The 26,261-nt window shown below is 39.9% G+C and overlaps 1 protein-coding gene across 2 annotated transcripts in view; it reads left to right on the top strand.

Annotated features, from left to right (window-relative positions):
* Window positions 1–18,973, top strand: part of LOC139469366 (synaptotagmin-C-like) — a 46,541-nt gene extending 27,568 nt beyond the window's left edge. The window contains exons 1-4 of one of the 2 annotated variants that reach the window (XM_071251531.1): window positions 1,556–1,637; window positions 8,977–10,440; window positions 10,813–10,927; window positions 18,639–18,973. In XM_071251531.1, the coding sequence (XP_071107632.1) occupies window positions 9,004–10,440; window positions 10,813–10,927; window positions 18,639–18,973 (1,887 nt within the window). In that variant the 5' untranslated portion in view covers window positions 1,556–1,637; window positions 8,977–9,003. Of the gene's footprint in view, window positions 1–1,555; window positions 1,638–8,976; window positions 10,441–10,812; window positions 10,928–18,638 lie in introns of those variants that run through there. The other variant, XM_071251522.1, reaches the window with a different exon arrangement.
* The last annotated feature ends 7,288 nt before the right edge of the window (window positions 18,974–26,261 follow it).

Raw genomic sequence — 26,261 nt, 5'->3', positions numbered from 1 at the left:
TCTCGCGGTCTCTTCTGGTTGAGATGAGTGACATTTACTGTCTTTCAGATACCTTATCTCTTGGTGTGAAGAATAATACGCATTATGTGCACAAGAGGGGTTGAGTGAGAGAGAGAGAGAGAGAGAGAGAGAGAGAGAGAGAGAGAGAGAGAGAGAGAGAGAGAGAGAGAGAGAGAGAGAGAGAGAGAGAGAGAGAGAGAGATTCTTTATCTCCTTCAGATGCCATGAATATATTTGTAATGTAACCTGCGAGAGCGTCGAAGGGCGTTTTCATATACAATATCCCTGTCTTCGTGGGTTGATATAATCAGGTAATTGGAGTTAACATTAGCGTATGTTGGTATTAATCGATGTTAATCGATACAAAAAGCACGTCTGTCATTATTATATTTGTGGAGCAGTTATTGAAACGTCACATTCATTACAACACACATCATGCTACAAACGCATCTCAATGAAATAATACGGATCACAATATTCGTATGTCAGACCGTCATTATTGCTTTATGTAATTATGAACTGATTTTATAATGCGTTTACTACGCAGTTTCTATAATGATGATCAAATATAATTATGTAGGCACACTTGACATCTAATGAATAGTAGAAACTTTGACGTTCGAGACAAAACCAAACACCAGTCGTAACAACCCAAATTAGATAAATCCACCTTAATAGAATTCAAACCTACATGTATGCTGGTTGCACAATGGATACATACCTTTCGCAATATGCTAACTGTCTGAGGTGAATACTACATTGCAGAACATCGACTATGTTAAAATAATACAATAACTGTATGTATAATATGTGGACTGTTGTCAGAAACCATATTTTGTCTCCTCACAGTCAAAATATTTATAAAGCAGGATATTACAGCAAGAGATAAGCTGATACGGCATGAATAATATTCCAAATGACAAATAAAGGAGAATTGTTTGTCAGCTGTATGGCGTAAATTGCCCAAGCCCGGCGCCATGTGATAACAGAGCATAAATGTGTCCACGATCAATACTGGCACCCTTGAGCCTTCTGAGCGGACAGGTCGCAGGTTGCCTGAATCTGCCATTCTGTCACACGCCTTCGTCCTACATGCGACCTTAACAAGTTGCGTATTAAACCGCGTGTGCATCTGCTATGATTTCGTAACCCACAGCGCCAACCAATCCGTCCACCTTTTCACTCCGACACGTTGGCTTGTCAACCTCGGGAGGCCTGGCAAATTGAATGATTCGATTATCGAGTTGGTGATGTCGTTGATTGCTGGAATTATACGGACATCAGATGTGTATAAAATGAGAAGTTTGCACCTCTGTTTGAGGCCAACTGCCGCATCTACAATTCGACCATAACAATGGGAGTTCATTAACACCCTGGTTATACCCTTTGAGACAAGGAACCTCTAATACACCAGTGTTAATCCACAGACCAATCACGAGGAGGCTGCCACAGAAGTCGGTAGGACAACAATACCTGCTTATTTCTTTCTTCATTGTCTCTGTATTGTCTTCATCGGATCTCTCTATGCCATGATGACAGTACAACTCGCACATTGATTGAATGTGGTTTGGACCTAATACAAGATAACAGACGCTACAACTTGTGCACGTTCGTTAGGCAGTTTGCAGTTTCAAATGGTAAGTCGTTGTGTATCCAAAGGTCTGTTTAGTTCTGTATCAGTAGTAGCATTCACTGATAGTTATGTTGCCTGGTACATACTTGTCTTGCGGTCGGAGTTCGCTGTCCTTGATGACAGTTGCCCAATTTCTGGCTAAATGTCAGACAAGTCAAGCACCATCACGGCAGTAATATCAATCTGGATTGAGATTGGAGATTTGATAGAACTTAAAGCTGAAAGAGAGGTTAAGCATTCATACGAAGTATGTCATTTCCTTTGTCCTAAATACGATTTATTTCACAAGACACAATTAAATGCGTGAAATGGTGTATATTCAAACCGTTGTATATACAAAATTAGCTCTGATAAGATGTAGATTCTTTGACGATTTAGAAGACATCTTTCACTATCGTGGAAAATGCCATATTCGTCTATTTGTATCTTTATCGACACTTACATTTCTTTATTGCTGTAGATGTATGTATTCAATATGATTCTATTTTTAATTATCAACGTTTGTCATAGATACATTATGTTCCGAATGAGGTTGATTTAGCGAGGTTCAGCATCAATGCAACACTCGATAGCATTCATAGTTTATTAAATGCATATTTTGATATTATATATTCCCAATGAGTGATCACAATCGGAGTGTTGATATTGGATTGATATGCCTTTTGTGGAAGTTCCTCGTTCACCCACAGATTACCGTTTTCGACAATGATGGTAAAGCAGACCTGTTTTAACCGTTAAGTTACTTCTAGTTATCTTTAGCAAATGTCTTATACAAATTAACTTTAAATAAAGCGACAAAACCCAGTCCATATCCAAAAGACATCAATGCATAAAACAGAGTCGGTTGTACGATTCCGTGTTTATAAATCACTATCAAAAAGTGATGATGACAGGTGTTCGCGAAAAAGTGAGCGTGTCCTGCCCAGCGGTGGCACCCGTCACAAATGCATGCAAAGGCAAATCAATTGTTCACCTAAAAAAACACGGGACCATATGGTACAAGTCAAAATAGGGAATTGCATCGGACATTATTTTTGTCACTGATGCGTCAAATTTGGAAATGTCCTCCACATGTCTACCATAACGATTTTTGAAAGCTTTACTGAGTCCTTGAATGTTGTTTTGATCATAGACGTTTACCATTACAGCCAAAACCATGAGTACGGGTATGGTGACGATAGACCAGGGATCATAATGAGGGCAATTCGGGGATTCAAACCTACAATGATCCTGGCAAAGCTCAGTCGTTCAACTCCACTGTGCCACCCGTAGCTACACCAATGTATTTGATGTGTATGTGGCATAGATATAGATTTGGAACAAAAGAAAACAGTGACAGTAGCTGTTACTTACGAAAGTTACCTAATTCTACTGCAATGTAGACGTGATTGTTACACAAAGTTTCAAATACCATATGTTATTTACACACATACACGTTTATCGCATTGATCAGACTTTAATAGGTGATTTGTTGCTATGTATACATGCTGTGCAACATATAATTAATTGCTGTTACTCTTCACAGACAATCAGTCTGACTGGACCATCCTGAAGATAATATAAAACACTGTTCGTGATAGGTCGACTGCCTTTGTGTATCTTGACAGACCATACTCAGTTAGTTGCAACCCGTGAAGATCCGGGGTAACATAGGTCTTCAGCAACCCATGCTTTCCGTAAAAGGCGACTATGCTTGTCATAAGAGGCGACTAACGGGATCGGATGGTCAGACCCGCTGGCTTGGTTGATGCATGTCATCGATCCCAATGGCGTGGATCGATGCTCATGATGTCAATCACTGGATCGTCTGGTCCAGACTCGATTATTTACAGACCACCGTCATATAGCTGGAATATTGCTGAGTGCGGCGTTAAACTACAAACCAACCAACCAACCAGTTAGTTGCACGACGCTTCGTCGATTTCTCCCGGGTGATACAGATACCAGACACTCACAGTAGAAGGACGTTTTTGTTCTTGATCTCTTCTCGCTGCTTCGCATTCAGAAGATATTGATTCCATTAGCACTGTTAACAGTGTTTATTACTCACCTGTGAAGGGATCACCCGTTTAATCACAATACACCTTTAGTGTTTATTAACATGACGTACGAACTGGTCTATTTTAGGCTTCAGTTGGTCTTTCGAATGGAGGCGTCGATAGCACTGTGCAAGTGAACTCTGCGACCTCTACATTGTTCATAGACGGACATCTCGCTTGGATATCTACATTGTTGATATCGCTGCAATGAAATTGCATCACAGTGCTTAGCAGACCATTGTGACATCATTGTTACCATGACGTCACAATCAAATGGCATCAACAGAGGCTCTGCTTATGAAGCTGTTGGCAATACTTTTTTTAAACTTAAGACACTTAAGATACCAGTTTTATGACAACTCGTGCACCTCAAAACGTATTTAACTCGCTTTGCTCGTTATATACGCATTGAAATACACTCGCTGTAATAAACACATGTCGAACGGGGACTTTAGTAATCTATATATCTATGAACTGTGACGATTGTACATACTGCGAGTAAGTGCATTTAGAATATAATAGAATATTTTATCTCTAACGTGTATCCATTTATTTATTTGTTTGTATGTTTGAGTTTATTGATTCTTAGGTGAGTTTCTAAATAACAATGTATCTTCTTTCATTTTAATTATCATTCTATTTATATTGCTGTAAATAAGTACTTTATGCTTGTCATAGCATATACTAGTATATGTACTCAGTTTTGTGACGTAACAACAATCCAATAATAAGGATATACCCGTTATGTGACCACTGATATCAGAATACATTTAAAGTGACTTTCCCCAGTATCTAGAAAATACATTTCACTGTGGTACAGGATCTCAGCTGTTGCACAGACCACGTATACAATAATATGTTAATTACCTAAAAGGGTTTCGATTAACACATAGCTGAATGATCAGTGTTAAGTAACATTGCTTGTCGCGCCATGATTTCCGCTGTTGAAAATGACTTCTACTTCGTAGATTGCGTTAACGTCATACACATTAGACATAATGCGTTATCAGTCGGTATAACCGCTGGTAGAGAGGTCCCCCGCGGGTTCACTTTCCACCCTGCTTCTGCCAGAAAGTTAGTTGCAATCTTGCTATTAGTGTTCTTCATCTCGAAATGTCTGAGCCAATTATCTCTTTGCACTGTACCCATCTCACACAGACATGATATTATATTCTTGGCCTCATGCTAATTTTAGCCACCTCTCCCCCCGGCACATTGCCCACGTCACTGATAAGGCAGTCAGACCCAATCCATAGACCCTACTTCACAGGGAGTTTCATTAACACATTGTGGACAGCTTCAACTACAGAGACGGTTGTTACGCCCAGTTGTCATTGTGTCAAAAAGACACGTTTGGCCTACTCCCTTCGGACCGAATTTACGTGGTAAAAAGATGTTGGGTCTATAATGAAATATCACTATTTGTGCCATGTTGACAGCTGGTGTTATAACATTGAGGAAATCTGCGTGGGTTATTGATAAAGCAAAGGTAAAACAGGAAGATGGTTGCGAGAACTTAATCAGATGAAAGACATCACGGATTACGCCCTTCGAGAATGGCTCAGAATGGCGCGACTGGATTTACGCTTTGGGGGATGAAAATTGAACTTGGCATCTCAGATGTCGGAAGATGCAGATTTCGTTTAATACCTTTGAATAGACATATTTAATCTGAATGTTGAATGAATGATGGTAAGATGATATTTAGAGTTGAGCAAGAAGAACTATAATCGATATTGTTATTGATGTTCCTCGAGAGACATTAAGGAGGCGGTTGAGGTATTATAGGTGAAATATTGTGATGTAATATTTGGATATGATGCAATTGAAATAGCAGTTTTGAAGAATCAGAGGAAAGATCATTATGTAAAACCAGAAACGATGAAGAAGCGCCATTAATCGATATTGAATTTGGTTCAAAAGGAATTATTGTGGATTCACGACGGCGCACGTTGATTAACTGAAATACTCGTTGCTTACTCAATGGTGTTTTATACTCGTAGCATAATAGAACAATCTGTGAATATAGCAAACACGTGCACACGGTGATGTATTACTCTCCTGTCCCCTCCCTGGCCTACTGGATAGAGTGTCTGACTGGAGAGCGGGAGGTCGTGGCTTCGATCCCCGGCCGCGTCATACCAAAAGCTGTTAAAAGATGGCACATGTTGTTACCCTGCCTGGCCCATGCAATTAAGGGGTTAAAACAGGACTGGTCGACTCAGAGTCAGTATATTGTGTCTGAGTGGGGTATTCAAGGTAAACTGCGATATGGTATCTCAGTGGGCTAGCACTATAAACTCGGCATTAGTCCGGACTAGTACAAGCAGACACACACACACACACACACACGCAGACACACACACGTGCATGCACGTCGCTATGTGCAATAATCTTGCGCGTTCTTATCACTTTGAGAAGCAGTAATAAGGTCATGTATGTATTTCTATAATGTACACACCCACAGAGCCATTCTGTACATTTGACACTGTCATGTCTCTACTGTAAACAGGGGAATGGAATGTCGTATGCAAAGGAATGGGGCATCGTACTCTGACCTCTGACACGATTTTACCTTGTTACGACTTTATCAGGGAGACTGTTTTCTTAGAGTTCCTCGTTATATGCGCTATCGACTTCAAAACCCAAGTTGAGGTCTCTCGTAATGCGAGAATGAGCACGAACAAATGTCAGTAATAAGCACCAAGATCAGTTGTCAGTTGCATTTGAAGAAGAAACCAACACGATTGACCCAAAGGGTATGCCTATAATGTGTAATAAAGTGTTTCTTTACTGAACAACTAGGTATGTCATATCCTTCACTTCGAGCAGCAGCTTACTTGAATACAAAATGTGAATATCAAGCTTGCAGACGTTACTTTTTCGGACTTCATGTCCACCAAACGTAGAAATCAATAATACAAGACTACGAAAACAGGGAAGAAAAGACTGCGATATGCCATCGTGTTAAGTAACTGACAGTTCTGCAATTGACAGAGTGTTAAATACCAGAGTCAAACTGAAAACAAATGTAAAATTATGTCATTTTGGTGGTTCAGCGTAAAATGCTTAAGGTGGCTTTACTTGTCAATTTATTGCAAATGTCAGCATGTATTGGCAATCCTGACAATGACGGAATCTACTTTTTGTGTTTCCTTTCATCAATTTTGTTTTAGGTTGAAAAAGTATCACGGCAGCATGAAAATACTCTCCTCGGCATGAGATAAACCATGTTCAGTTGTTGAAAACGTCGTTAACAATCCATGCAGTCGAGGTGACATGGCACGTAATCAGTCAGGGCAAACACTCGGACATCCAGTCAACATTTTTTCTCGGTTCTTGAGACAAGGGGTACTTTGTCGGGATCCTCCCATGGAAGCAAACATCAGTGTGTTTGTTTGTTTGTTGTTTAACGCACACCCCATTATTCCAGCTTCATGGTAACAGTCTGTAAATAATCCAGAGATTGACATCATGAGCACCGATCTACGCATTTGGGTTACGAGGACATGCATCAATCAAGTCAGCACGGGGGGCCCTGTCGTCTAAGGCGCCGCGATTCGCTGTGTAGTGTTGCGTCCCTTGGACACGCCAGAAACCTATGACTGTGGGTTCGAATCCCGGTTCGCCCCGTGTATGTTTGTAGGTTTGTCAGCACCATACCCGTGCTCTTGGGTTTCACCGAAGTAGTAAACGTGTGAGACCTGCATGACTTTGGGCTTTCCTCCCACATATCCTCCCCAACTGGAATACTGTTAAAGACGGCGTTAAACCCAACTCACTCAGTCACTCACTCCAGCTACATGGCGGTGGCCTGTAAACAGTCGTGTCGAAACCAAATAAACCAGTGATAATTTTGAGCAACGTACATCGCCTACGGGACGGAATGACACGCAGTCAAACACTCGATGCCGTGAGTCGCTCTTACGATCAAAATAGGTCGCTGGGGACCTATTCCAACGCGGAATCACCACAGGGTTCTGTCCCCGAACGCCCTATTAGACATCTAGGAAAGTCACTGTATGACACATATACCATGATATATTACATTCAAAGATATGATACAGACACGCAGATTTGTCAACAGTTTCCTTTTTACTCCAGACACGTTTACCTCACTTACTTCTATTATTATCGGCTTACGCCATATGTTGTTATGACTCAGTTTACAAGCTGTTGTTTGTTATATCTAATGACTCAAGTAGACATATAGAGGAGATGCTTTGCTCTTCGACTGAACAGTTGAATGAAAGCAGCTGCTTGTGGGCAGATTTTGTAGCTGTTAATCGAGCAGTCACAGACAATGCGAACGCCGTCCGCGCCTTCTTTGATTCTACATGATATCGTTCTTTCATTGACAGAAATGGTAACCATTTCATGTGTGTTTTGGCCACTGGAAGCTTACTTGTATTTGTCTTATTATTATGAGTATGCTGTAAGGTCCAATCGCCTTCACGCGTGTAAACCGTCATCATCATAGCATATAATCAGACGTTGTATGAGTTCTAGATACATATTTACGTTATACGATAAGATTTCGATAACTAAATCCTTACATACAATTTGAAATGTAGGTGATTTGTTTCAATTTATTCACTTCCGTTTATTATTATTATGGCGGGGGATATTGAAATGGGTTCTGTCCGTCCGTCCGTGCGTCCGTGTGTGCGTCCCGAAATCGTTTCCGGAGCATAACTCAGAAACCGTTAAATATTTCTCTACGAAACTTTGCATGTCCACCAGACTCATGCTGAACTGGTGCTTTTTGCTATTTGTGAATTTAATAAATTTATATTTTTTATGTTTCCAGGACTTAGGTTTGACTTAGGTTCTATAGGGTAGAGTTTGATTCCGGAGCGTAGCTCAAAATCCGTTAAATACTTTCTTACAAAACTTTGCATGTCTACCAGGCATATACCGAATTGGTGCCTTTTGAAATTTAGCACTTTTAGAATTTTATATTGCTTATGTTTCCATGAGAACAAGTTGGATTTAAGTTTTAATATAGGGTGGGTTTACTTATGGGGTATAACAAACTGTATAACTGTTAAATTGCCAAAATATCCTCCCCAAACATTGCATGTCTATACATAAAGCACATACTGAACTGGTGCCATTTGATATTAAGGAGTTTTAGAAATGTATATTTTAGAATTTCCATTGCAGCTATTTTGACATGGGCTAAGAGAAATGTTGGGTCAGTTACCTGGTTTGGGAACATAACGTGTTAAAATGGGCGGGGGATATAGATGACTTCGGCGACTATACGCTTGTTTTCTTTGAAACTTTTTATTTCTATTTCAGATGCTAGTATAAACGAAGGAATGAACCATGACGTCAATTAAAGACATAAAAGACTGGTTGATCAACAAATGTCGAATACCTAATATCCATGTTCAAGTGCCTCTCTCACCACCGGGTAAAGAAAGTTCGGGATCATTTGGATCCATAGTTACCCCCCAGACAATACCAGAGTTTGTCATACCTGGATCCAACGACTCTTCACGCCACCCTAGTATAGGCACTATATCCAATGATGACGAACTATTTAGTCACTCGAGTGAGAATAGCCTTCCCTGTTCCGCTCACACAAGTCCAGGAATATCCCCAAGAGGTTCTTTTTCGGGGCTGGGTGTACCAACAAGCAAGAGCCCAGTTCATATTCGGTCTGCCCCTGTCTCTCCTAGACATGAGAGCAAACGTATAGCTGAAGCATTTGGAGCAAGGTCTTTGTCAAATATTGTGTATGTGGATGTTAATACTAATGCAGATCCGCAGTCGAAAGCAGCAATGAGTCTATCTCATTTCAAGACAAATACGTCCTTCGGGTTTTCGACTTTGAAAGAAGTTCCCCACACAAGGAGAAAGGAGTCTTTATTTCACACAGGTGATTTATCATCCTTACATTTTATGCCAGTTATTGGATTCCGAAAGGCAGCTTCATTGGACCAACCGTGTGGACCCATGTTTCAGGATCTAAAGCGGAACTCTGTGGATCATAGTATTCGGCCTACTGTTGTGAATTTTGCGTGTGTGGATGAGGACAATCTGCCGAGGCGGGAAAGTAGCAGACGATCCCTGAAGTACTACAGGCGAAGGTCTTCTTTACCTGGATTAGCTGAACAGTCCAAATCTAGTGATGGAATGGATGACTCAAATGAGGAGAGTAGCTCAAACGAAAATATTCCAACATGTCAAAGCAAAGGAACGACATACCTGTCACCGAAAGATCGATCTACAGCTAAACGCCACTCCTCGCCTGACTTTTCCCCCACTACCACTCCCCACCCTTTCTTCAACGACGGTCAAGCTAGATCGTCCTCAGTAAACAGTCTCATTGTGCCTGGGAGCTCATTCCCATTGAAACAGAAACCGGTATTTGGAGAGCTTAAATTTGCATTTCATTATTTGCCTGATACACGACAACTGAAAGTTGTATTGATAAGAGGAGAGAACCTCGGCGGCCATCATCGACTTGACTGCCATCTCAATGTGTTTGCTAAGCTGTACCTTATGCCTGGCAAGGTTCAGAAACAAACATCGGAAATCACTAAGCACTCCAAAGACCCTGTTTTCAACGAAGAGATCTTATTTAATGATGTATCGTTTGAAGTCTTGCAGAAGATGACCCTAAGAATAAAACTCTACAATAAAGGACATCTTAAGCCTAATGAGTATTTGGGGGAACTTAATATGGCTCTTGGGAAATTCGATCTGTTTCAAGAAAATCGAATGTGGCGGGACATCGAGCCTAAACGAGAAGGCGAGGTAATTCACTCGTGTGTGTCGTTTATAAGAAGGAACGTTCACATACATCATTCTTTACATTGACTACTTTAACAACATAAAAAAAATAATATTTAGCAAGCCCTATTGAAAAGCAGATTGAGAACCACATGTACATGCTCTTAGTAAGGACTGAAAAAACATTGATCATTGAAATCATATGTTATTCCTGGAAGGCAATTTTTAAATTCTGGAAAATTGTTTGAATGGGTAGAATTGAGTTGTAAATGGCCATGATAAGCTGTTCTATGTGCGACGCATTTCTTTGTTAACGCATATCATTCTTAAGATGTATAAAGATGAAACAGATGAAATAGCTGAGAAACTTTGTTGATTTCTCGTCTCAATTCCTAGGAGGATCTCGGTCATCTTCAAGTGTCCTTGCAAATCGATGACCAACAAAAGCAGCTGAAGGTGACAATTGGTCAAGCAACACGACTCCCCCATCACCAAATCACAGGACCTCCAGGTAAATAAGAGACAAACACCCTACGGGTTTGTTGACATGCATGTACTCTTGTGCTTTGGCACCATCGTGTGACCTTGGTCCCCTTCACATATTGAGCCGTAGTTGGTTTTCTAAACTCACCGGCATTTGTTGGCAGTGATACCTACCTTAGGTTTGATTTAATATCGTAGCAATAATAACCTAAATCTGATGGGAGTGACCTTTGTAGGTCAGAATTTGTCTGACTGTAAACGTTGAGGCATGATTAAGTATACATCAGGTTGACTAGAACAAGCATTTGTTTCACAGTCAACATTATGGACATTAATATTTGACCTATTTGATACAGACTGAATCGCGGGACTGTGTTCACAGCCAATGTATTCAAATCTATCTATAAACACAAAACGCCCACGTCAAACATCGGGTGCAAAAGCCAAAATAGAGGTGACTTTATGGGTTGTTCCAGCTGACTTTACTTCACTGTCTGCAAAACCAAAGCAATCTTACCGTATGTAAAACAAAAGTACCATTGTGGCAATCGATCGAACCCTCGTTAAATGGCGTGACATGTAAACTCCCACAAGGCTAGCTACTGTCAGCGTACAAATCAGGGTCTTCTTTGATATGTCTCTTAAAAACAGGATACATTTTAGGTAACCAGTTCAAGAGATATAGAGGATATCATATGAGTGTTCATGTCATACTATGTTTACGACACGAGTGTCTCCATTCCGGTATTTCCCTCGCTTCGGGAAATACCGGAATTTATGCAAAAATGTCGTAAACATAGTATGACATGATCACTCATATCATGTTCTTTTGTTACCGTAGAAGATGTCTATATACAGAGAGGAGTTTTAGTGTTTACCTGTAAGGACATCAAGTCGAAACAGCAGCGGAACGACAATTTGTCGAATGACGTCAACAATCATCAGCTATGACGTCGTTACTAGTGTGACGTCATTCCAACCGTGTGTAACATTAAGATTCGAATGACGCCAACAATGCCGTCCAGTTGTCGGAAACAATACACTGTTTTCTCGTGACGTGATATGACCCTAGGGCACATACGATTTTTATGAACCCTGATATGTTTGCAATCGTAGGTAATAAACATGTTTCTTTCCGAAAGGACGAGCCGTATTCGAAAACATAATATTTATTTAAGACATCCAGCATTTCATATGAAGAATGTGCTTTGGGGGTAAAACCTGAGGCCAATTTATATTTTTTTTCACTATTTTCCTGAAGATTTTCTTACAGAATGTCAACGCCAGAGAATAACCAATCTCGATTATCCGCCCAATCCTCTGTCAGCAATCCCCGGATATGAAGCTGTCGGCGCTTTATTTCAACTACTTTTGAGAAATTAACCAACAAATATAACGACTGACGCCAGATACTAAAATGGCGTGATCATGTGAGACACGCGACTGATGAACAACGAGGATGCGCTGTAGATTGTACTAGAGATTACTCAAATAATGCAGCTACTTGTCTTAATTATTTTAGGTAGTGGCACCATTAGAGTTACTGGCGACATATCATTTTGGTAACATAAATTATTTATTTCATCTTGTGGAGACTTTATAACAATGTATGCATGAGTGCAGTAACTGGTGTGTTTTGACGTGGTGTGTTACAATGTATGTGTTGACCCCATAAGACAAGCGAGTGCAAGCACAGCTTGATGCCCTAAAGAAACCATACTTTGCACATTGTTTGCGAATAGCCTTCTCGTTACTAATGCCAATCTCTGGAGTACTAGATTATATGTTGTTATCTTGTTTGATACAAATATTTACGGTATTTTGTATACTCATATATTGCTTTCAAACCTTCCTCTTCTCCGATCATTTATGTATTTGATATCAAATCAATCGTCAGTTGGGCTTCCATTGGAAGGTCACACATCCTGGAACCGGTATTGATATTCCTTAATATTCAGAGTAGGTGGTTGATGAATTCGAATGATACAGGTTATAAAGAGCGGAGGTTCATGCTGTTAGTAAGGAAGTTACGCGTTGGTTTGAAATCGTTTCCTGTTTTCATAAGTCGGTCTAGTCCCTGGACAGACATTTGTGAGTTCAAGGGACATCTAAGTACGGCCTTGCAAATTGTCGAGAGCAATTGAGGCGACATATTACTGATGGATCACGTCTGTATTGTTGCCCCGGGAGACCCTGCTGAAATTGATGAACGCTGGCGCCATTTACAGCCAAGGGAAATTAAACCTCGAAAAAGGTCATTTTAAAATGAAGGAATCATATTGGGTGCCCATGGTTCATACTGATACCACAGCTGCTTCTCGAGACAAAGGAATGTACATTCATAGGTCTTATATATGTTTGATGTGTGTGTGTCAGATCCAAACTTTGGAGAATTTTGGTTTGGGTTGTTGTTTTACGCCGCACTCAGCAATATTCCAGCTTTTTGACGGCGGTCTGTAAATAATCGAGTCTGGACCAGACAATCCAGTGATTTACACCATGAATACCTTTGTAGTATAATAACCTACCATTCGATAATCGCGAAATTGAACACTCGGTCTGGAATAATCTCGTCATGGACATATGCTCGTCTGGAACAGTAAGGTGTGCACACACGAACAGATCTCATCCCTCATCGTTCCCGGCTTAGGCTTAGCTCTCACTTTGTTGACAATAAATCTATCAAAGAATTATATCAAGCAGACCTCTATTCACAGTTTATAACCATGTCATACGAAAATTTCTTGTTAATATGTGACAAAAATCTTTTTTGGACACAGTACAGATAATAATTATTTTCATGGCGTTTGCATTTGACATTTTTCTGATGTACAATTACTGGACAAATAATACCTCACGCTGCTAACTAACGCTCTCGGAGAATCTAAAAGAACAGCTTTGAATAGCGAGAAATCCATTCCTGGCTTAAAAACAAGAGCCTCCCTTCTGGCAAAATGTCACAATATTACAGTTCTAACCAAGGCACGCAATCTGCCGAAAGGAATTTAGAGACCAAGAATCAAGAGATCACTTAATTCATTTTGCCTTGAGGTAAACAATTCGGTATGGGTGTTACAATGCTTGCAAATGTCGCTGACACGTTCGTTCCAAGAAATCGTGTTCAATCGCCCAAATGTGATCCTATTGCTATTCTATAAATGATATTCCCGAACCAGAAATGTACCTGCAATTGTTTACCCCCATGGACCTCCATGTGGATAAGTCATATGGTGATTCTAGTGCAACGAGATAACAAGGCAACGAACGATATGTTTTATGTTTACCATTCAATACTCCACACGAACCTTGCTTATAAAATCAATCATTGGTTTGTCGGGTCAGAAACTCAATTATTAATAGGACGTTTTTCTGACGACGGTGATAAACAACGATTTCAAATAAAGATGAAATAATATAATGTGTTAAAGCTTTTTTGACAAAGGATTCTTTTCCAAATCTCAAATAATTCATTTTCTATGAAATATCCTCTATCCTCTACCTTTGTTACATATGTGGGTTTCTCATTAATTTGAGAACAGGATCATATATAAATCTGAAAAACACATATAATACCTCGATTGCTATCATGCACGAATCACATTTGTCCACCGTTTGATCTGTCCGTTTGTCAGCCTGTCGAGTAAGACCATCAGCAAATAAAAATCGATGCCACAGAGATATGGAGATATAAAGATTCTTCCCACGTTGTGTATATCTTGTTCAGGTTAGATGGACGTTTGTAACGTTCAAATCCTATGGAAGTGAGTCTTTCTTACCTTGGTGAGGCTGTATCCATCCTGGTGCTGGGCACCAGAGGCACAATTATAGATAACACTGCCTCCAGTACCACCAAACAATTATCCATGACGAATTATTTGGTTTGTTTACAGCAGATACGACCTGAAACACGGTCTGCCCTGAAGCTACGATTTCATCCTACATTGCCTTAATTGTGAGATTTTACATTATTAACTGTCATCTGTGAGTGTAGAGATTGGGAATACCTCTCCGTACTCCTTTGAGCAAGGATAAACCTACTAAGAATCTGTGAAATTTGAAGGTTGATTATGTCTTTGGGCAATACCCTGCAGTAATGCTAAGGCAGAATAGCACCGTTATTGGCACTGACGCTATCAATTTAAGTGAACTTTAGATCAAATCTTGTCAAGTTTAGCCACGTTAGCCCAAAGAGATGCGAACATTAGTTGTAAGTTAACCTCTTTGGGTGTAATAGAAGTCCAAAGCTGGTTACAACGTAGAAGGCTCTAGTGGGTTCTGACAACTAACCGGAATGGCTTCATCGATACATTGCGTGTAACCACTGCACGCCTCTTTAATGTGCAATATCAAACAGGTTTGAAATGAATAATTAGCACGGCAGGGTTGGGTGTTAGAGATGAAATATTCTTTCATTAAGATATGCACATTATTTATCCAGTTTTATTAAACACACAATTTAAAATCATATTTCGCAAATTCTGAGGCGTAATGTTATTTTTCTAGTATTTTCTGTGAATTATACATAATGCTGCATCAATAGTTGGATTTCCATTCGCAGATTGAATCGATCATATGACGTCATTGTTGAACCGTGTATAATTTAAACATGCGTAAGTACATAAGGTCACCTGAGGCAGATCCAGTAAATTATTTCATGACTACGTCGCGATGATTAAGGCCATGCCTGTCCAAACTAATGAAAGGCATGGACGGAAGAAAGTACCTTGCCTTCGCTTCGTCCTCAGGATAATGATCCAGACAGTTGTCGCGTTAATAGGGCATCTAACGAGGCAAATAGCTCAAGGCGCAGGTCACTGAGGGCAGTTTACTTTTGACATTTGTAATTGCTCACAATTCTGAAACACGGGGTCTCTGTCGCTCACCGGACAAATGCATTAGTGTTCCATGCGTGAAACGTCTATATGTAAACTTAGGACACAGATGTAGTGAACCATTAGCATCTCACCTTATTGTAGGCTCTTCTGTACTTACCTTGTCGAGGCAGGAGTGACCCAGCCCCCTTAATAGCCGAGTGACATGTACATTCATTGGGCGTGCCATGGTCTTATGATGGTGGGTTCGAATCACAGTTTCACGTCGAGGTAAAAATATGCATACCAACGAAAATTACAGTTGTGTCTCAATGGCTTTTAATTTTCACAGACCAAGACAAATTGTATACATTTGTGTCGAAATATGAACCCCATAAAGACACCGAACTATTTTCAGACGGCCCTCCAATAAAGATAGTAAAAGAAGTCAAGTTTCGGGGATTAATTTTCGACCATCATATGACGTTTTTACCACCTATAACATATCTGCAGACTAAATGCCCGAAGGCCCTAGATTTGCCGAAAGTCGTCTCAAATTGCGAAGGGATCAGACAACCCTCCACCACTTATATAGATCACTTATCCAGTCTAAGTTAGACTATGGCTGAATTGTGTATGCTGGAGTTAGCAGGAGTAATTTTCAAAAAGTAGATTCAATCGATCATCTATGTCTTGTTGCCTTTCGAACATCTCCTATTGACGGTCTCTATGCGGAGGCTGATTCACCGTCCTTAAAACAACGCCGGACTTAATTGTCTCTTCAAAATATTTCTAAATAACCATCAAATCCCTCCAATCCTGCTTCTGGCTCCGTTTTTAATCCCTTCTATGAACAACTGTTTCAGAAGAAACCAAAGCTCGTTCCTCCACTTGGAATCGGACCAAATCCCATCTTAGTGCTGCCAATCTAGATCTGAATATTAAATCTCCTTATCGGTTTTTGACAACTCCTCCCATGGCAGTTGGTGAAGCTACTAGTAGACATTTTCTTGACACGGTTTATAAAATCTGACACAAACTAACTAGCATATGAACAGGAATATTTACAATTAAGAAATATATTTGATATTCGTCGATCAATCTTTACTGATGGGTCCAAGGACGGAGACAAAGTAGCAAGTGACACTGTCCTTGGATAAAGAATTATATCAAAATTATATGTCACAAGACAATAGCTCTATTTCTGCTGCTGAGGCATATGCTATCCTTACAGTCATAGTATATATTCATCGACAGTCTGCATGTAAACACTTTTCATTTTTTCTGATTCTCTTTCTTGTCTTCAAGCACTGAATAATGAATCGTCGACTTATCAAAATATTTTAAATATCTTAGAACTATACAATGATCTTTCAACTGGCCAATACGACTTCGTCTTTTGTTGGTTTCCGAGTCATATGGACATAACATGTAACACAATGGCCGATGCTGCAGCAAACAGCACTCAGCACTCAGCAAATCTGTGACAGCATTTCTTTTACCATGCAATAATCTTAAACCTGTAATTCGATCTTACATCCGTGATCAAATACAAAAGAAGTGAGACACCAAGTAGACAAATTACATGAACCCACTATTGGATACACCTATTTGGATTTTCGGTGCAGATTTGATGAGGTCATTATGCGACGATGCCGTATTCACCACGGTAGATATACCCATGAATATTTATTAAAGGGTGAGGATCCTCCGTTTGGTATCCCTTGTGATGAAAGAATCACAGTGAAGCATGCCCTTCTTATCTGCATTGATTTTTCGATTACAAGGGATACATATTTCTGTTAGAAACTGTTGAGGACCTTTTTAGCAATGTTAATTCATTAACATTGTAAAAGATTTATAACTAATTCACACAGTTTGATTTTATAAATTGGAATTATTTGATTATTAACTGAGATTGTTCGTGGCAATGCCCATGACAGTATTTGAAGGGGCGAAAAATTATTGTCCCTGTGAGAGGGTATGTAAGACCACCTCGTTCAAAGTGTATTTATATCTGCTTCTTTTTTAACTGAAGAATATTTGTTCACTTTTAATCTTGTTAAACTTGCATCATTCGCCATTAACTGGGGAAAAGGTGTCCTGCTGAGGGAATCATGTGGGTAGCATGGTCCCCCTGGGGCCTAGTATGGTGACCTTATCTGTGTTGCTGGCTATCTATAGCCCTATTTTTATATTGTGTCGTTGCCCAATAATCAGATATTGCAACTAGTTTTAAGTAAATCTGTGATATATTGCTACTTATAATACTGTCCTTCGTCGACAGGTTTTTTTTAAATAAATATTGTATAATTTGGTCAAGTGACATTATGGCTGAAATATTGCCGCCGTGACTAAAAAATTAACCCATTCACTCGAGTTTCTTCTTGATAATGAACCTTGGTGTATCTGTAACATATCCTTGCTGGTTGGTTTCACAAAGTGGTAAACATCTACGACATGCATCACTTCGGACTTTCCTCCTTAAGGAAACTGGTATGTAAAAATATAACTGAGAGCCGTTAAACATGCTCACTCAACCCATTGCTGTTCTCCTAAACTCTTGAGCGGCGGGGTAGCCCAGTGATGAAAGGGTTCGCTAGTCAAGCCGAAGGCTCGGGTTAGATTCCCACATGGGCACAATGTGTGAAGCCCATTTCTAGTGTGCCCCGCCGAGATACTGCTTGAATATTGTAAAAACGGCATAAAACCATACTCACTCAATTGTACACACTGTTAGTGACATGACGATGAGGTGAACTACTGGAGATAAAGTGACATATGTTCCTTAAGATATATTGATATTTGATGTATACTGTTGATGTGCGACACATTTTGTATTGACGCAGTTTGTACTAAGACAGTGAATGCCGAACAACAATTTCTGAAACCATGTACTGCAGATTAAAAAACCTTTCAATTTTCCAGATCCCTATGTGCGAGTTGAATTTAGTCAGCCGGGTGAAGAACCAACACGACAGCAGACCCGCATTCGGCGCAAGGTGTCACATCCGGTGTTCAAGGAAGCGCTGACTTTCGACATATGCAGCATCAGGCCCGATATATTACGTTGTATGTCGGTCTGTCTCACAGTCTTGGACCATGACCGTATTCGAAGCGACACTGTAATAGGCCAAGTGCGATTCGGGTGTGATGCAACAGAAGATAGTGAGATTCTCCATTGGCGAGAGATTACACAGAACATGGGTTGTGATGTGAGTCGTTGGCATTACATCATGGAATCTGCGGAGGAATACTATTAATGTAAAACCAAATGACGATAAATCGTTTATCAAAGGTTTATGATACCGCTTTCTCCTATTTTTCTACAATAGATATTGTGAACAGTACATTCAGTTTTCTATCTTATGACGGCTACAAGCACTATCTTGAACTGCCATATGCTTCTGTATCATCACTGGGATCATCACTCAACAGCAGGATGTCGTACTTGCTATGGCACACAATTCACAGTGCTTGCTATGTAATATAATCGTGCACCTACATAAAAGTGACTTATGCGTTTGCCACTGGACACGGACATTTATTATCATACTTCCATGGCATAATAATGAGACCTTATTTGTTCACGTGATCTTGATAAAATACTATGTATCCCGCCTGGGAGGGAAATAAATTTCTCATGGGGAGAATAACTCCCTTATACCCCGCCACGAAGAAAACACGCTGCACTTGAATTACTGAGCGGGAGAATGAATTCATTATACCCCGCTTCGAAGCTTTTTCCTAGTCAATGAACGTCACTTGACATACATGTAGCCCAAGATAACCTCGGCTCAATCGAACAGCTGTTTTCTATAAATTTTGAATTTGTTTTGATTTTTGGCAGATGAAATCATGTCGGTAAATAAATTCGTTGTAGCAGTATCACTTGGGGTACAGTGATTTAAAACCTAACGCGGGGCGCATAAATCCGTGTACGCCTACAAATTTATTACAAGAGTTCAGTTAACATTTAACATTAGGTTAATAACATGTATAGCTCTATTAAACAATGTAAGGATTCTGTTCCGCTTTACACTCGACCAATGCAGAAAGTATTGGTGAGACCCGATGGTTTGACCAAGAAGTTTCAGTGGTAATATTGTTGAATTAAAAAAAAAATCAAGTAAATTCAAGTAAACACTTGATTACACGTCTCTTCAGACAATGTCTTTTTTATTTAATCAATGTATATATTCATTCTGTCATCCTCTTAATCGTTATTCTTTTATTCATCATGCAAATATGTCCATGGATGTACACTGATATTAAACACAAATGACACACCAACATGCCTTTCCTTCCATGCATTGATAATTTAATTATTCATGTAACCAGTTTAAATGCATCTAACCGTAAAAAGAATGCTATCACTCCCTTGGTTGCGACGAGGTTGCATTCTAGATACCTTTCTGAATCGTACAATAGACTATTATTTCTTATCATTATGGAAATGTTTGGTACTTATATTTTTCGCACTACCGACCATTAAGTGACGTTTCACAATCAAAATGTTGTCGAAATGCAATCAATGAGAGTGGGTGGTTTAATGCCTACCTATTATGTTGCCTCTTACGACGAGCATACATGTATGTTGCTTGGAACAAATTCTAGTCCAGGTTTTTAACCACTTTGGTGAAACCGATGTGCACGGGTATGGTGCTGACAGACCTAGATCATCATCAGGGAGAACCTGGGCTTCGAACTCAAAGGCCTATAGGACCTCTAGCAACTAAAGACAAACTTTGCAAGACAAATTAAGGTGGCCAAGTCGACCCGTCTGTGTGTCCCCTATGACCAATCGTCACCGTCGTAGGCACCACAGGATTTTACTCATCAGTTCACTATCTTTTACAGGCATTTCTTTAAAGGGGCACTAATCGCTGACTTCTTCTCGGCTGTCCAACGCTTACGCATTTTTAAGCACTGATTGGTTACCCGTGATGAATAAAGATTTCGAAAAAGGGCGCATGTTTAGCCTAAACAAACAGACAAAAAGAACGGTGGAAGCCGAAGCTTCCCGGATGTTCTTATTTAAACAAGCATGAAATACTCACATCCCCCGCCAATATGACAGGTCGGGTGTGTGCAATGCATTAGCTCCTGTAAACTATGTTCACTGGGCCTTTTTGTAAATGGCCTAATTGCAGCACTAAAAAAATGCTATTACTGGTGTTGTTTTTCCATCTGCAGTTTATGATAGAATATGTTACTGAATTTGTAATGAGTAAGGATGAGACATATGGACGAACAACTTCATTATTACAATCAGGAGCGATGGTTTTGGTGTAGGTTCTAACACCATTATCAAGCAAGTGAAGTACAGAGTATGGTTGACAAGAATATATAGTGTTTATACAGTTGAGTAAGTTTAAGATCAGTTACACTGTTGTATTTGTAATGAGTTGTGTTTCTGTATGAAGTTAGTCAGTGAATGCAACAACTGTGTCCATGACTTTTGGAGGAACATACGCTCAAGCAATGCAAAACTTAACAAGAAAGGAAATGTATTCAATACTGTAAGATGACATTATGTGCCAAGTTTGGTAAAGAAATATAGTACGTTTTTCGGATCTGCTCTGTAAACGAGGACTACCGCCATTTTCAGTCAAAGTCAAAGTCGTTGCCATGGAAACTCGAAAAATAACTTTTTAAAAAAATCCCAAACTATCAAAATGCACCAGTTCACCACTAGACCTATCAATGTGCAAAATATGGTGAAGAAAATGGTCTGTTTTCAAGATCTGCTCCGGAAACGAGGACTACCACCATTTTCAGTCTAAATCAAAGTCGTTGCCATTGAAACTCGAAAAATAACTTTTTTTAATATCCCAAACTATCAAAAGGCACCAGTTCACCACTAGATCTATCTATGTGCCAAGTTTGGTGAAGAAATATGGTACGGTTTTCAAGATCTGCTCCGGAAACGAAATGTGACGGACGGACAGAAGGACGGCCGGACGGAAGACCGGACGGACGGCACCCATTCCTATATCCCCCTTCCACTTCGTGGCAGGGGATAATAATACCCCTGATGGTTAGAATTTAATAATAATAAAATGCATCCCTGAAGTGAAAGCATTTTCGGATTTTGGATTGTGTGGATAATGCGATTGCTACACCCTTGTTGTCATCCATGTTTACTGGTATAACCTGTGTATTTGTTGTCATTCACTTGAACCTCAGTTAATGAATTTATTAGAGGTATAATTAGTGGTAGCTCCACTCAGATTACCAGACAAAGGTTCCCATTTGGCATTTCTTGTGTCCGTCAGCACAATATTTCGTACAGACAATGTTACCTTATGATCAAATCTACAAACTATTATGACCACGTTGGTCTGATATCGGCACCCTGCTCTCCAGCTACAGAAAACAGACCTCACACTAGATTAAGTGGTATGGCTGGTCCCGATTTCAAGCACAGTAGAGTGCTAAATGGATTGCTATAGATGTAATGTAAGGACGAGATATGGTAGAAAAGCATAAATACGACTGATTTGTAAGTCAGCCTTATCAGTTCGCATGTATTAAGTACAAAACTCTACTGCGTCCAGGCTGCATTTGGAACAGTGACTGGGTATTTTCTGTTGATTTTAATGGACAAAACTGGCTTCTGCGCTCATGTCATCAAGTATCTCCAACTGAAAGGGCAGACTCTAACAGTCTTCTATGCCATCATTAAGGGATGACGTCCTTCCATTTCTAAGAAGAGGGCAGCGAAGTTCAAGAGGTAAGAGATGGAAGATGATCTAAGTTTTGCAAGACCTTCGTCTGCCAGCACTTTGGAAAACGATGATGATATAAATGTCACATGATATGATAATGGATGTTCGTCTATTCATCACACGTTACAGCCAATGAATTAGACATCTCTCATGCGAGAGGTGAGAACATTCGGAGGAATGAACTTGGCTCGACTAAGGTTTAGGAACTTCGGGTCACTCTCCTCTCGTGTGAATTTACGTCATTTTGAAGCAGACCCAGCTGATTTGCTGAGTAATAATGTAACCATGGATGTGACTTTGGTTCACAGCTATCAGCCAGAGACATAAACAACAGTCAGAGCAATGGAAACCTGTAACAGAACTCCGATGAAAAAGGCAAAGTCTGTTCCATTAGCTGACAAGGTTGTGGTTTCTGTTGTCTGGGGAAAGGGAAACACAATGAGAATATCAACTTGAAGTCTAAACGTTTCGTGGAAAACTAAAGGTGTGTTGTTCCATCAGGAGAATGTACCCATGAACAAGTCTGATGTCGCAATGGCTGCAGTCCGTAGTTGTGATCTTGATATCATTGATTTCCACCTCTTCCAAAACTTGAAGAAATAACTGTCTGGCAAGCCTTATGTAAATGATGTGGAGGCCTTTTAACTGCTCCAAAATGAGTCCTTCTAACTCCTCCAAAAGGAGTCCTTCTATGTCATTGGGATCCAGCCCCGTTGGTAGAAGTGTGTGGACCTCTGAGGGCCTTATGTTCAAAATTAATTAGGAACCATCTCCATCAAAGTTGGTTGGTTGGTTGGTTTGTTGTTTAACGCCGAACTCAGCAATATTCCAGCTATATGCCGGTGGTCTGTAAATAATCGAGTCTGGACCTGACAATCCAGTGATTAATATCGTGAGCATCGATCCACGCAATTGGGACCGATGACATGCATCAACCAAGTCAGCGAGTCTGACCAACCCATCCCGTTAGTCGCCTTTTACGACAAGCATAGTCGCCTTTTACGGCAAGCATGTCCATCAACGTAGTCCATCATTTAGACTCAAAATCTTTCAGACACACCGCGTATATAGTTTATGAGCTTTGTCTGAATTATTCCACCAATTTTGCTTTTATCATAATGACAATATTTGTAGGGAATATCACCATAACGGTTGCGTTGTACTCGTAGTTCTTATTCTTTATGCAATCGTGTCTGTTTCAACTAATACTTCTGAGCTTTTTCAAATGTTCATGTTGGCGAAAGGGATATGTACTATGAACTTACTCAAGCTGTTTCCAGATTATTTTTCCATTAAAAACGACAAACGTAGATACAACTCTGAATGATACGCTGGAAGGTGAATTTTTAAACCATACGGTGTAATTCATTCAGGGTTTTTTTTGATTGAAAAGGTGAGTGTGAGATGGTGAGGGATTGTATAGGGGAGATGATGGGCGTTCTACGCCTTGTATCAAATTTAATTCTAACAACAGGGATGAACGCGACAAATTTTGAGAGTACTACTCACAGAGAATACTGACATATAACAATAAAACGTCCATAAGCTTAACATGCCATCAGCATCCATGTCGGAACTATGATCTTTGAATAGGACAAACGTTTCGAACACCAGATAACTCGCCATGTATTTTTATTCCCTTCGAGTTGACGTGGTTGGATAAGGGCAGGTGCATTTTACAATAATCATCTAGTCCCATCTATCCTTAAAAATACGTTTGACACTGTGTTCTGGGACTTTCTAACAAGTATAGCAACCAATACCACACATCATGCGAGTAGTGTTCTTTCCAAACAAAGTGTCGCTTTTTGAATGGTCCGCAATAACTGCCTGGTATTGACATTCTCAGCTTACCTATAGAATTGTATCAGTTGGAAATTACTCTTTTCATTCCCAGCTCCGTGTCTGCAGAATTGGGAACTTACAATTCCAAGGCACGCAATGGCAATAAACTAAACAGCTTTTATTCATCCTCCATACACGTAAAGTACATGAACACGTCAGTAAAGGATATATACATATATAACTTAGACTTAACCGAGATATTGCCAGTCACATGTTTTGCCCTTCCGTCGTTCACATCGATGGTATATTATATATTGACGCAGGTCGTATACATATACCACAAGCCTACAATGTAGGTAAAGTAATGACAAACCAAGCACCATAATCAGGAATTCGAACGCACGTCCTGAGGGTACTGGTCCACCATTTTACGACTTCATATGTATTTTGTAATTAATGGAGTGAATTGATACGTTGATTTCGATTTGATATTATTAATAACTGGTTACAGTTCGCAATGCCCTCGAGTGCAGCTATATTCACGGAAACAAGAATATCTGCCGAAAGCCGATTTGTTGCCGAAAAACACTGATGACATCCCTTCGAAGTGAAGCGCCTTGACCAATTTGAAGTATTTTATACACGCTTCATGCAGTATTGAATCGATTCAACAGATAAGACATGTGAACGTTTGTGTGGTTATTTAAAGCGTCGGTCAACGTCCCATTCTCCACATGACTACAATATATAAAACTCAACTCACTGAATCACTTTACTTGCAGGGAAATATGTCTCTCGGTGTACGCCTGCATAGTGTCGTATTAAATATACTATCATAAGTTTGAGTCACCCGTTACGCAGCCAGTTGCAGCTTCTGGATGACCTCATCTACCGGTGAAAGCCTTCTAATGTAACTAAACATCTCAGCGTGTAGGTAATCTGACATCGAGTCGATTAGCCACAGTCACAGACTCGGAAGGCTGTCAGTAATACTGTGTCTCATACCGCTGTAACTGGCTGTGCATCGGGGGTGTGAGTTGGGTTGAAATGTTTCTCGGTAATATTTCTGCATGTCAGTTTCTAATCCGAGAAGATCCGGGTTGGAATATGCCTTCAGCAACCCCATGCCCGCCCTAAAGGGCGACGATGATTGTCGCAAGAGGCGACTAACGGGATCGTGTGATCAGGCTCGCCGACTCGGTTGATGCATGTGATAGTATCCCAATTGATGTCAATCACTGGATTGTCTTGTCCAGACTCGATTATTTACAAACCATCATCATGTCGCTGAAATAGTCCTGAGTGTGGCGTTAAACAATATACAAACAATCAAATAAATATATGACATTCTAATGTAACAATAAATGTCAAGGCGTTTTAAAACACAAGAATAGGCAGATGTTGGCCAAGGAAGTTACAGACAGCACACGATATGTTATATAATATAAAACGGGCACATAAACTTCCTGAGGTGGTTCATTCCGAGGTGCTACAGACCTGGATAATAATGTGTCATATTACCCTGTGTTTCTAGATCGTTTCCCATGACAACAATCACGTAAGAATATATATATATATATATCTATTCTTGGTGTACTAGAAAAACATTGTATTTGTCAAAATGTTTTTAAAAACCGTGACATACTGTGAAGAAGCAGTGAAACATGTTTTTCACAACACAACGACAGGAGACGACCCATACAGAGGTGTGGTGTGACGTAGCTATTTTCTCTTCTAAAAAAGAGAAAGAATATATCTCTCGTATCATTGAGTGGCCGGGTCGTAGAACAAGACACAGACCGTTTTCACAGGTGAGTCATTTCATAGCATCTCAACATTTTACTTTATGCAAAGTCCTTTATGACTTCCACATATGATCAAAATCCAGCGGTTCAAATTGTAAGTACAGTATATTATATATGAATCAGTTACACGCACGGATACTTAAAAAATGGCCATTCTCATAACTGAACTGAAGAACCACATTTCAATTTCATTTGCATCTTAATTGTTTAAGGATTTCAACATGGATTCA

Source organism: Haliotis cracherodii, unplaced genomic scaffold (assembly GCF_022045235.1).
Source record: "Haliotis cracherodii isolate W230 unplaced genomic scaffold, xgHalCrac1.p SCAF_1, whole genome shotgun sequence".
Lineage (NCBI taxonomy): Eukaryota > Metazoa > Mollusca > Gastropoda > Lepetellida > Haliotidae > Haliotis > Haliotis cracherodii.
Note: the sequence above shows the minus strand (reverse complement) of the source record. Positions and strands in the feature narration are given on the sequence as shown.